This window comes from Papaver somniferum, chromosome 1 (genome assembly GCF_003573695.1).
Source record: "Papaver somniferum cultivar HN1 chromosome 1, ASM357369v1, whole genome shotgun sequence".
In the NCBI taxonomy this organism is placed as follows: domain Eukaryota; kingdom Viridiplantae; phylum Streptophyta; class Magnoliopsida; order Ranunculales; family Papaveraceae; genus Papaver; species Papaver somniferum.
This window is the reverse complement of record NC_039358.1, coordinates 50,135,125-50,148,289: the sequence shown is the minus strand read 5'-3', so window position 1 is coordinate 50,148,289 and position 13,165 is coordinate 50,135,125. Positions and strand designations below refer to the sequence as shown.

Sequence of the window (13,165 nt, the reverse complement as noted above, 5' to 3'; positions counted from 1 at the left end):
TTTATTTGGACTGCAACTCAACATGAAGCGTTTCAAAAGATTCAACGAATATTATCATCTCCAGCCATCATGAGGTCTCCCGTCCAAGGGAAGCCGCTATATCTCTACACCGCCTTCAGCGATACTGCTATAGGGGATTTACTCGCCCAGGAAGACGATGAGGGAATCGAACGCCCCATATATTACTTCAGTCGAATATTAAGAGATGCTGAGCTCAGGTATCCCAAGGCGGAGAAGGCATGTTTAGCTCTAATCCATTCCATTCAGAAGTTCAGACATTACCTACTGTCCAACAAGGTGGTACTCATATCTAAATCTGATCCTGCGAAGTTTTTGCTTTCAAAACCGGTCCTGATGGGAAGTACGGCCAAGTGGCTTCTCCAAATGTCGGAATTGGACATAACACATACGTCGCCTAGAGCTATCAAGGGGCAAGCAATCGCAAATTTATTAGTAGCATTCCCTGGGGAAGGCACTACGGGGCTACACGAAGATCTTCCTGGAGAATTTCCAGACATCTCTGTTGTCGAGGAAGAAGCATGGATCTTGTATTTTGACGGCTCCGCTACCCCTAGAAGTAACACAGGAGGAGCAGGCGTGGTCTTAGTATCCCCGACTGGGGAAGTATTCTCACACTCCTTCAAGCTGGACTTCCAATGCACCAACAACTCAACAGAGTATGAAGCCTTCCTCATAGGGCTGTCAATAGCCAAACAAGCAGGAGTCACACGTATGGAGATAAGAGGTGACTCCAAACTACTGGTGAATCATATGAATGGAATATACGCATTGAAGGAAGTAACGCTAGCTCCATGCCGATATGAAGCACAAAGGTTATTAAACTACTTTACCGATACAACCATAACCCATATTGGTCGCAGCAACAACAAACACGCCGATTGCCTAGCAACGCTGGCTTCCAAATTGAAGTTCGAAGGTTTTGAAGAAACCATGACAGTAAAGAGGAGAACCATAGAATCAACATGGTTGTCACAGTACAAAGACACTGAGGCTCACGATTGGCGAACGTCGATCATTCAGGAGCTCAGCAGCTCACTCTCCCAAGGAAAGGTCAGTCTCAAAACCCTGCAGAACTTCTTCATGCTTCATGGTATGCTATATCATCGAAACCCGGATGGTTCTCTATCAAGATGTCTTGGAGATGATGAGGCATAACAATAGCTTAACCGTGTTCACAATGAAATTTGCGGACAACCACTGGTGGTAACGCTTTACCGACGACTTCAACGCCTAGGCTATTACTGGCCAGAGATGGAGACTCAATCCAGACTACTTCAGAAGTCCTGCTCAAATTGTCAAGCGCCGCCATACCAATTGGAGGTTTTTAATGTGAACTACACTGGGGACTGGAGAGAGCCGTACATTAGCTATCTCCGTGAGGAGGAAACTCCCACTAATCAAAAGGATGCTGTCAAGATAAAGCAAAAATCCAAGCGGTTCGTATTTCACGAAGGGATTCTGTATCGCAAGAGCTTCGGAGGTGATCTATTGCGATGCCTGGCTGGGGTAGAAATCCCAATCATGCTGAAGGAAACGCACGAACGGGAACATCAAAGGGTAGTATCTCCATGAGGATAACATATACCATATATAAAATTTACAGAATAATCCAACGGTTAAAATTATACGAAACTTAGGTTTTTCGACGCTGTTATAATTAGGGTTTTCTAAACGAAGACAGTTCTACTAAAATCAGAACTTGGAGATTGCATCATATTCTGCTTTGATTGAAATTTTAACAGAGTAAATAACGACTAATTGGGTTGAACATACTAAATTTGAATGAAAATCTAACGGTTCCATTTATATGTTTGATAATCATGCTTTAGTGGAACTCTAATATATACTATGAAATGAAATTTCTTTGTTCAAAAGAAATACCTGGTAACGCATCCATGCAAAAAAATCGACCGATCCAATATATCTCTGCGTTATAGCTTCGTGCATGATAACGTGTTGTAGTAGAATAATAAAGAAAAAAGGAAGAGGCAGAGAAGAAAGGATTTTTACTGAATAGCCTATTACATAGGTAAATTATCCTTTATATACATGTAAAGAGAAACCCTTAGGCTTCTAGTTGGGCCGCACACCTATGGGCCGTAGGCCCTACAACAAAGTAATCCTTTCTTGTAAAAAATGATCAAGGATCATATAGGAATTTAGTTTATTTTCCCTCTTGCCACTCGGAACACATAAACCCATAATAAGAGAGTCAAATTACTGAAGGGAAAAATATCGTTTAGTCCTTTTAGGTCCGGGCCCACATCAGTTTAGTCCTTTCAGAAATCACCTTTACCATTTAGTCCACAATTAAATAAAAATACCAAACAGACAATAATACCCTTACCTAACTGTTATCGCCTTCAACACACGATCTCCCCTAAAAACGCGTTAACCGTCTCTCTCCTTCTTTTTTCCATTTTCAGTCTCTTCAGTTTTCATTTTCGGAGAAAAAACCACTTCATCTTCTTCTCTTCAAAACCCAGAGAACGAATAGCATCAAACCAAGAATCTACCAAATATCAGTCGAAAATAGTCGAACCACCTAATTCGTTTTCAAAAATCATAAAACCAAACCCAAAAAATCGTAGACCCTAGAAAAATTAAAGAAATCAAAACCCTAAATGGGTAAATCGGAGAGGAAAGTAGTAGTACAAATATCTTCAGACGAAGAAGTTGAAGAAAGAAACAACCAATTAGTTGTTTATGAAGGAGGTAATCAAGAAGAAGAAGAACCAGCGACAAAGAAATCAAAAGCAAGAAACCAGCAAAAGGTATTAAAAACACTAATTCGAAGTTGATTTTTGATCTTCTGAAGTTGAATTTGTTGTTGATTCAGTTTTGTATTCCAATTTTTAAGTTATAGGTAGGGTATATCTTGTCGGAGTTCATTTTGTAGAATGAAGTTAGTAGATCTATATGATGAAGTTGTATTTATGAGTTCATTCTTTAGAATGAAGGTGTATATCTGTTTGATGTTTGATGAATAATACCATGTTTCTTCTTTGATATTTGCCAGACTTCATTTCTGGAATGAAGTCTAGAAAATTGTGTTGAGTTCATGTCTCTTCTTTGATGTTTGCCGGACTTCATTTCTAGAATGAAGTCTAGAAAAATTGTGTTGAGTTCATGTTTCTTCTTTGATGTTTGCAGTCTAGAAAAATTGTGTTGAGTTCATGTTTCTTCTTTAATGTTTGCTGGACTTCATTTCTAGAATGAAGTCTAGAAAAATTGTGCTGAGTTCATGTTTCTTCTTTGATGTTTGCCGGACTTCATTTCTAGAATGAAGTCTAGAAAAATTGTGTTGAGTTCATGTTTATTCTTTGATGTTTGCTGGACTTCATTTCTAGAATGAAGTCTAGAAAAATTGTTGATCTAGATTTTACAGTTCATTACATATAATGGACATCATTTGGAAGAATGGAGTCCATTATCTAGATTCTTCTTGTGTTGGTTCTTCTTTGTCTGAGTTCATTTTGTATAAAATGGAACATGTTTCTTCTGTAAAAATCGTATACCTACATATTATACCTAGATTTTGTACAAAAATGAAGTAAGCAGGTGTTAACATTATCTGGATTCATTCTTGTGTTGGGTCTTCTTTGAAAGCCTCATTTTATTAAATGAACTTCGAACTGCTTGAGAGTTCACCAAGTGGAATGAACTGAAGTATTGGTCCTTCTCAAGCCACAATTTATCTTCTTTTATCAGCTAATATTTATTAAAAAGTAACCATTAATGTTCTTTTCTTTTTCTTTAAAAAATTATAGATAAGAAGGTAAAGTGTAGCTTTGCTGGAGCCATTGCTCTTACTGATAAGATTAAAGCTCTTCCAAAAGATAAGGTTTTGAATGAAGAACATAAAACTGCTTTGTATAGGAGTCCGTTGGGGAGTGTAGCCAAAGTATTTCTGGAAGAGAACATTGTTGCTACTGAATAGAATAAGTCAACACCTGCTGTCCAAGTTGTCTGCAATGCACACCAGTTCGTTCCTGAAACAAATGATCACACATTCGTTTTCAAAGTAAAGGGGCAAACATATGTGCTAAGATCATCACCTGAAAAGTTTTCATCAGTGTTTGGAATACCATGTATTCCTGGAGGTGGAATAGAATAATATTTCTTGGACTCTAGAAACGTAGCTGACTGCACTTCTGAAAGGTTCTATAAAACCTACAAATTTGTTCCACCAAAAAAGAAACTTTCTGATATAAAGAACACAAAATTGAAAGACAAAATCGTTGAGTTGATTAGGAATAGAGGATCTATTGAAGATCTTGTAACCATGTTTGAACTCTTTCTATTATCTACTGTTTTTCTTACTACTGGTGATGGAGGTTCCATCTACACCAAGTACCTAGCCTGCCTAGAATCAATAGATAAAGTATCTCTGCCCATCTCATACACAATCATTTGATGGAAAGCTTGAGAAGAGGTTCTTCTGAAGGGTGTTACCTTTACTTGTTGGTGAGATGAAAGACTATTCATAATTATGTTTATTCATTTTGATGTTTGTTGAAATGAATTGTTTCTGGTAACTGACTAGTATAATTCTTCTTTTTACATCCTTGGTTTGCTGAGCATTCAAAGAAATTAAAACCCAAGTGGCAGGTGCAGAAATCAGTAGACTACCGTCCAAGATTTGCAAGGTGGAATATCGAAACCATTTGCAAACACTTAGATATGAATGTTGATGATTTTTTTGGAGAGGTAAAAATCTAGTTTAACATGGTACCATTATATTGTATTCAATTTCACATAATGAACTATGCTGCTTTAAGATAAAAACTGGGAGTTCATTCCACAAAATGAACTCTGACAGTTAATGTCGATTACTCTGACGTTCTGCAGTCAATCTCCTTGTAATGGATACATACAAGGAATGTATGTAGTATGCAGTTGTGTGTTCATTCTATGAAATGAACTCAAAAAAATTGTTGATAATATATGATTATTTGAATTTTGTGTGTGCAGCTATCAGAACAATTCTTGGAAGAATATACTGATGCTGAAAACAAGCTACTACAAAAAAAAAAAGCCAAGACAAAAGCTGAGTTAATTGAGGAAGAATTCAATCAAATGAATGCCCAGATAGAAAATATGAAAGTTGCACATGTTCAATAAATAGAGGACCTGAGAGGTAAAAATGCTCAAGAGATACAACAGTTGACAACGAAGCATGCTGAGCAGATGAGGGATCCTTTGTTAAGGAAGGAAGACCTTGAAAAATCACTTGCAGAAGCCACAAATAAAAAGACACTCTTTGATAGAAATATGGAACTCCTTGAAATATACTTGGCCTCAAAGCAACCTAAAGTTGATGCATTGCTAGCTCAAGAAGGGAATGTGGCGAAATTCATCGCAGGCCAAGCATCAGAGTACATGCGTACTACACTTTTCATTCATGAGCATAAGAGTGCATTGTTGAGCAAACAAATAAACATCACATTGAATCATCCAGTGGATGAAGCCGTGGAAGCTGGTGTTGGAAATGTGAATGAAGATGTTGGAATGCACAGTGCTGCTAAAGATATGCAATCAGTACCAGATGCTGGCGTGGATGAAGCCGTGGAAGCTGGTGTTGGAAATGTGAATGATGATGTTGGAATTGCAATGCCAGATGCTCCTGTGGATGAAGGAATACAAGCAGTACCAGATGATGTTGAAGCTGCTGGAGGTTCTGATCATCTCTTTCCCGTCTTATCTGTTGGAGATCCTTCTATTGAAGATGATGCAACTGATATTCAGCAAAATCTCCTTTATGAGATGACTGAAGAAGAGCTTCCTTCAATTCCAATAGACAACACCGCAGTTCCTTTGAGTATTGATCAATGTGTGAACCTGGGTAAGAGTTCCAAATTTTTTTCTTGCTTCTGCAAATTTTTTAAATTTACAGGTTGGAGTTCATTCTGGAAATGAATTTTGACTTTTCAAGAAGAGGTTGAAGTTCATTCTGGAAATGAACTCTGACTTTTCAAGCAGAGGTTGGAGTTCAATGTCATGGATGAACTCTGGATACAAAATATAAAAGTTGGAGTTTATTCTGAAAATGAACTCTGACTTTTCATGCAGAGGTTGGATTTCATTCTCACGTATGAACTCTGGCTATAATATAGAAGTTGGAGTTCATTCTGAGGGGTGAACTATGACTTTTCATGCAGAGGTTGGAGTTCATTCTCATGGATGAACTCTGGATACAATATAGAAGTTGGAGTTTATTCTGAGAATTGAACTCTGACTTTTCATGCACAAGTTGAACATTGCGGAAAAAAATTGATTTATGCTTCTTGATTTTTTTTAACAGCAAGTAACAAAGATGATATATTCATGAGAGAAGAACATGTGAGTCTGTAGCTTATTGATGACAAGAATGAGAAGAATGAAGATTTGAATGATGAAGAAGCTGACGCCATCATCAATGCTGCAGTAAAAGAGATCAAATGTAGTCCTCCTAGTTTCTCGATTGGGATGACACAGTACCAGCCAATCCCTGGGTCACAAGAAGCAACTGGAGCGGTTACTAGGTCAAAGAAAGCAAAGACTGCCGCAGATGTGGAGACAACTTCACAAATAGTTGCAGAACTGAATGAAACAGGTTTTGGTCATCGATGGAGCAGACTCAGCACACACCTGTGAAAGAAAGTGTTAGAATGGCTACTAGATCAAACAAACCAGTGAAACCAATACGGGATAATTTTATATCTGGATCAGATTATAGTTTAAGAAAAACAAGATTCAGACTGAGGTTGGACAAAGAAAAGAAGGTAGTGGCAAAGATATCACCTCAAGCTGATAGAGATAAAGAAGAAAAGAAGAAGAATGTACAGAACCCTGTTGGTAAAAGGAAAAGAGGATCCGAGCCTGCAAATGTTCAGGTAGCAACACCACAGGCGCAACAAGAAGATCAGATTCAAGAAGCAGCACTACAGGCTCCTGGAAGAGTAAGACAAGAAATCAAGCCAAATCTACCAGAACTGAGAAGATCTCCTTTTTACAACAAATTTGATAATGTTGCGCTAGCGGTATTTGGTGAATTCTTCCGCAAAGTTATGAATACGTACGTTTCTCTTACAGTCAAGCATCTTGGAAAGCAGAGAATCACAAGCAAATTCCAATATCATTTCAAACGGAGTGAGATCGTTTCACTATTGTTCAATGAATACTTGGACACCACCTTGTTGGACTATTATATATACAGAAAGTATAAAGATGCAAACAAGGATAGAATGTTCATAGATAGCGAGGACAGTGAGACTCGAAGAAAGTATATCAACTTCGAGATTATGAATTCAACAACATTCGTAAGTGTGTTTTTTCCTATTCATTTGATAAAAGTGAACTGTTTGCTTGCATTTTGTCTGATTTAGAGAAAAATGCATGGTTATGAAGGTTATTTCATTTTTATCTATTTGAACTGTATAATTAATTGTATAATCCAGCATGCATATAATGAACTGCTTATCTAGTTCATTTCTCTTTTGTTTTTCAGACATATTTTGCGGAGCACAATGAAATGAAGAGAACAGAAGAAGTTGATCAGTTTATAAGATACATGGATGACAAAACCCAAAAGCTGCTCATTCCTATGAATACTGACCCACACAGTGGTAATGTAAAATCAAAAGGCCTCTAGGTGAACACTGGCATCTGCTGGTTTTTGACGTCGGCAACTACACATGGGAGCATTACAACTCCATCAAAAGGGGAGATCTTGGTAAGCAATGCAAGGCTGACGCAAACAGAATGGATTTTTACTGCATGAAACACATCAACTTGTGTCTAGAAGCTCATGGTAGGGGGACATGCACCAACATTAACTTTGAAAATATGCTAGGAGTGCCAGATCAAGGAGCATTCCCGTATTTCCTGCTGTACACCTGCTATTGGATCAAGAGAAGTGTCAAGCCAACCACAACCAAGTCGCAGAGTGTCATGAAGAAAGCTGACATGATAGAGAAGATGCAAGCAAGAAGAGTTGGGATGGCCTACAAACTTCTTACTGCATCAGGAGATGAAGAGAGCTAGGGTGAATATACCAACTCAAAATTCCTTAACAATTGCTTCCTTGGAACAGATTAAACAGACAAAACTCTTTTTAACTATAGTATTTTGGATAATAGATTACTTCTTACTGCAACATAAAAACTCTTATGTCTAAATATTACCTTATAATGTAATTGGTACTCTAGTATGTTTTATATTTTCATCTATATTATTTTGGATAGTAGATAATATCAATGTCCTGTCTTATGTCTTGTCTTCCTGTATTATGCCTTGTCTTACTGTCTAATGGATACCTGTTCATTCCAAAAAATGAAGTGGGTTCATTCCAGTACTTCAATGTTTTGTCTTGATGTCTTATGTATACCAGTTCATTTTCCAAATGAATACAAGTTCGTTCTAGTAAATATCAGTACATATCCCATTGAATAACATTATCATTTCAGTAACAGTTCTAGAAAAAGTTGTGTTCATTCCGGAAAATGAAGTTCATTTCAGTAAATGAACTGATAGAATGGCAGTTCATTCCAGATAATGAAATACATATCCCAAATAAAATCACATTCAAAAAGGTAGGAAAAATACCATAACCTGCTACAAAATATCAGTACATATCCCATTGAGTAACATCAACATTTCAGTAGCATATTCATTCCATTTTTTTCATTCCCATAGAAATAACATCTAAAAAAAAGAGTTCATTACAGAAAATGAAGTTCATTCCAGACAATGAAGTGGATATCAAAAGTTAAAGAAAAAAAACGCTACAACCAGTACATAATCAAAAGTAATAGCAGTTCATAAAACATAAAAAAACATAAACTAGAAATAAAAGTTCAGGCATACTACTCCAGTATTAATACACGACAGGTAGCTTTATTGTGGTTTCCAATTTTCTTGCAATTTGAGCACTTAGGCCTCCTCTCATTCTCATAGGCACTGCGAATACGCTTCTTTGGTGGTATTCCTGGAGATGGCCTTGGAATACCAGGAAGGACTCTCTATTCAGGTTCATACACTTTTGGCCTGTCGTAGTTGGGAATGGGTCGAATTGCAGGAGCATAAGTATCGCGAAAGTGGTTTGAACCAAAGTAAGTCTGAATAAACTTCAAAATCTCAATAGCATTCATATATAGTAATAGCAGCAGTGGCGTGAGAACAGGGGAAACCAAATACTTTCCATCTCTAGCAAGTGCACGTCATCTGCATCAGATCAACATCATGAGAGCTGGGAGAGTGAACCTCATATATACCATTACCTGACTCGGTAACATTCCATGGAAGACCTATATCGACATGCGACTTGAGTAAATCTTTATATATGGGAGTCAAACTATCTTGATAATTTCTACCAAGCTCATGCCTTTCTGAACTCATCCTCATAATCTTTATCCTGAGCTCATCAACAAGATCAGCTGGAGGCAGATCCCTTTCACGATGAATCCAGTTATTGAAAGACTCTGCAATACTTGATGAGTGTGTGTCGTACCTACATCCTACGAAGAAAGCATTTTCCCAGTGCTTGGGATCGATATTTCTGATGTACTTGGGAACCCAACCACATCCTATGGTGCACATCTCATTCAAAGCAGACTCATATTTGGCAACGCTGTAGCAGTATGCAGCTTTATGGAACAACTCCAAAACTTGTTTATATTTCTCATGTCCTTTCTTGATAGGAAGGTTATTCTTCAAATGATAAAAACAGTAACTATGATAAGAGTTGGGAAAATACTTAGGAATACTTTGCTTCAGCCGTTCATGACGATCAGTGATAAAGGTGATAGGACGAGAGTCAACACAATGCTGCAAGTTTTCGATGAACCACTCCCAGCCTTCAATGTCCTCAGAAGGAACTAAAACAAACACAAAAGGAAAAACACCTACATAAATGAAAGAAAACAAAAGAACTAAAAGTGTCAGTTCATTAAGAAAACCTTCTTCTTCTGCTTGAAAAGTCAAAGTTCATTTCCATAATGAACTCCAACTTCTATATTATGAGGATGAGTTCATTTCCGGAATGAACTCCAACTCAAAGTGTCAGTTCATACAAAAACTTAACAAAAAAAAATGAAGGGTTCATTCTTAAAGTGAAGACCTTTTTTTTCTGCTTGAAAAGTCAGAGTTCATTTCCAGAATGAACTCCAACTTCTATATTCTTAACAAAAAAATGAAGGGTTCATTAAAATGAAGACCTTCTTCTTAACAAAATAACAAAGTAAACAGATAATCAAGCGGCAAGAATACTTCTTAAAATGAAGACCTTAACTAAGTAAAAGATAAACAAAGCAGCATGAGTTCATTCCCACTTATGAACAACTAAAAAACTTAACAAAATTAAGGTTCATTCTTAAAATGAATACCTTCTTCTTAACAAAATAACAAAGTAACAGATAAACAAAGCAAGCAGGATACTTCTTAAAAACTGAATACTTCATAAAAAGAGTCCATTCTAAAAAATGAACATCCTTAACAGAGAAAAATTGATTCATTCACATTGCTCTTAAAAAATCAAACAACAAACTAATATGAGTTATACAGAAAAGAAAGAAAAGTATCTTGGTTCCCATTCACGCCTGTGGCAGCCAACAACGTTCCCCTGAATCTCCCAGTAAGAAATATTGCATCACAATCTGTATTCTTCGATACAGGCAGCAAAACATATGAAAAGCCTCTCAAACCGTTTAGTCTCTTTATTATATTCAAACTTAATATAGCTGCCAGGATTGGTAGCCTTTGTTGCTTCAACATACCAAACCAGATCTGTAAAACTTTTTACATCATCGCCATATATCTCTACCTGTGATGATTCCTTCCCTTTATAAGCATGATGGTATTTTATGTTAATACCTTAACAACTCTTCACCTGAGCAACCATATCCTTAGGCTTTATCGACGGATTTGACTGTATTTGATCCTTGAATATATGTTTTATGAATTTCCTCTTCTCAGGGGGATACTTCAGCTTATAAGCTCCATCACATGTATGATTCCCATCGAATTCCTTGATAGCAAACACAGTTTTAGCAGTATCAATTGGAATAGCATGCAAATGCCAAGTATAATCTGCATCCCTACCACACTTTGTTGTGAACCTAAGTCTATCATTCTTAAGCTTTGCAACTGTATAGCCAGACTTGCTGCAATATTTGTCGACAGCTAAGCACAACTCTTCAACACCACCATGAAAGACTTGACCAACACCTCTAAAAATATCCTCCTAATCATCAGACAAAAGAGGTTTTAATACCTCATGACCTTCCGTCAGGTATTTAATCTTTGAAGTCTCAGTGAACCCACTACATGATTCATCGTCACTGAGCGACTGCGTGGAAATACCAGATGAAGAGCTAGAAACACCACCATTAGAAACCTCCTCAACGAACAAATCAAAACTTGCCAATTCCTTTGAACAAGTAACAATTAGACCTTGAAGAGAATAATCACAGTTGATGACAGCTTTATTACAACCTTGGCCATGCCTAAAACTTATGCTCCGAGGAGTCAAGTTTCTCCAGTAATCACAAACATAGATTTTGAGGTCACGCGTCATAGTATCTAAAGAAACTTCCAATGGAATACCATCCCCTTTGTAATACACAATTGCATAACACTTAGAAAAGGCCATACTGAACCTGAAAAATGAACCCACACACACAAAATAGTTCATTATTGGAATGAAACTGAAACAAAATAGATAAAATAGATGAACACACACACAAAATATTTCATTAACATCCTAAACAGATAAACAAAACATCAACACAACTTCTTCCTTAACAAAATAAAGAGTTCATTCCAAGAATGAAGCCTTAACAAAATGACTTCATTCATTAACATCCTAAACAGATAAACAAAGCAGGAACAATACTTCTTCCATGACAAAAGAAGAGTTCATTCTCGGAATGAAGCCGTAACATAATAGCACTAATAGCTTCTTCCTTAACAAAATAAAGAGTTCATTACAAGAATGAAGCCTTAACGTACAAAATCCTAAACAGATAAACAAAGCAGCAACAATACTTATTTCATGACAAAAGAAAAGTTAATTATTGAAATGAAGCCGTAACTGTGATACCCCGATATTTGGCAGTGGTTGGCCGAATGGAATATAAGTAATGGTTTGTCATTTCCTAACACCGAGGCCTTTTCAGCACAATTGGCTCCAGAGTTGGCAAAAAACTCTGCAGTTAAGCGTGCTCGGGCGGGAGCAATCCTGAGATGGGCGACCTCCCAGGAAGTTTCTGCTGGATTACCGCAGCGATGCCCGTTGAAAACCCCACACTGCCGGATAACCGCAGTGGTTAAGTGGGGACAGTATCGGTGGAGGGACGGGTCATTACAAATGTTATCAGAGCCGACGACGGTTCTCCTGCCGAGGGTGGGAAGGTATGCTGGATGGGTTTGGTATAGGTACTTCTCATGAGGGGTAGGGAACGTCGGAGATCTGGGATTGTGTATATATTCCGGAGCCGACGACGGCTCCAATTTAAGGTGGTGGTATTGTGATACCCCGATATTTGGCAGTGGTTGGCCGAATGGAATATAAATAATGGTTTGTCATTTCCTAACACCGAGGCCTTTTCAGCACAATTGGCTCCAGAGTTGGCAAAAAACTCTACAGTTAAGCATGCTCGGGTGGGAGCAATCCTGAGATGGGTGACCTCCCGGGAAGTTTCTGCTGGATTATCGCAGCGATGCCCGTTGAAAACCCCACACTGCCGGATAACCCCAATGGTTAAGCGGGGACAGTATCGGTGGAGGGACGGGTCATTACAGTAACGCTATTAATAGCTTTTTCCTTAACAAAATAATGAGCTCATTCTAACAAATGAAGCCTTAACAGGATGACTTCATTCATTACTCTTAAAATTCAAAAAAAAAAACTAATCAAAGAAAAACTTAGCTGATCTATAGAATTTCTTCAAATAAAGGAAAGGATTAGCGTGAAAACTCACCAGCAACAAGAAGAATTCAAATCAAACTCCAAAAAAACACCGATCTCCGAATCTGTAACTCCAAAAAATCAACTCCAACCGAATCAATCTTCAAAAATCCTCGAATCAATCTTCAAAAGCCTCGAATCTTCAAAAGATATGTAATTCCAAATCAAACTCTGTAATCAAATTACCTCTATAATCAA

General features: G+C 37.5%; 1 protein-coding gene across 1 annotated transcript; it reads right to left on the bottom strand.

Annotated features, from left to right (window-relative positions):
• Positions 1-9,207: 9,207 nt before the first annotated feature.
• Positions 9,208-11,575, bottom strand: LOC113307398. The gene is made up of 4 exons (XM_026555957.1): positions 11,273-11,575; positions 10,889-11,242; positions 10,599-10,764; positions 9,208-9,905 (listed from the first exon to the last, which is right to left on the bottom strand). Exons 1-4 carry the CDS (start codon positions 11,573-11,575, stop codon positions 9,208-9,210), a joined length of 1,521 nt encoding a protein of 506 aa, XP_026411742.1.
• Positions 11,576-13,165: the final 1,590 nt, after the last annotated feature.

Bases quoted from the DNA above. Each gene is read 5' to 3' on its own strand.
- LOC113307398 (XM_026555957.1), bottom strand. From the start codon at position 11,575: ATGACGCGTGACCTCAAAATCTATGTTTGTGATTACTGGAGAAACTTG. The intron at 11,243-11,272 runs GTATTAAAACCT...TCTGATGATTAG, and splicing joins ACCTGACGGAAGGTCATGAG to GAGGATATTTTTAGAGGTGT. The intron at 9,906-10,598 runs GCGTGAATGGGA...TCATTTATGTAG, and splicing joins AACGTTGTTGGCTGCCACAG to GTGTTTTTCCTTTTGTGTTT.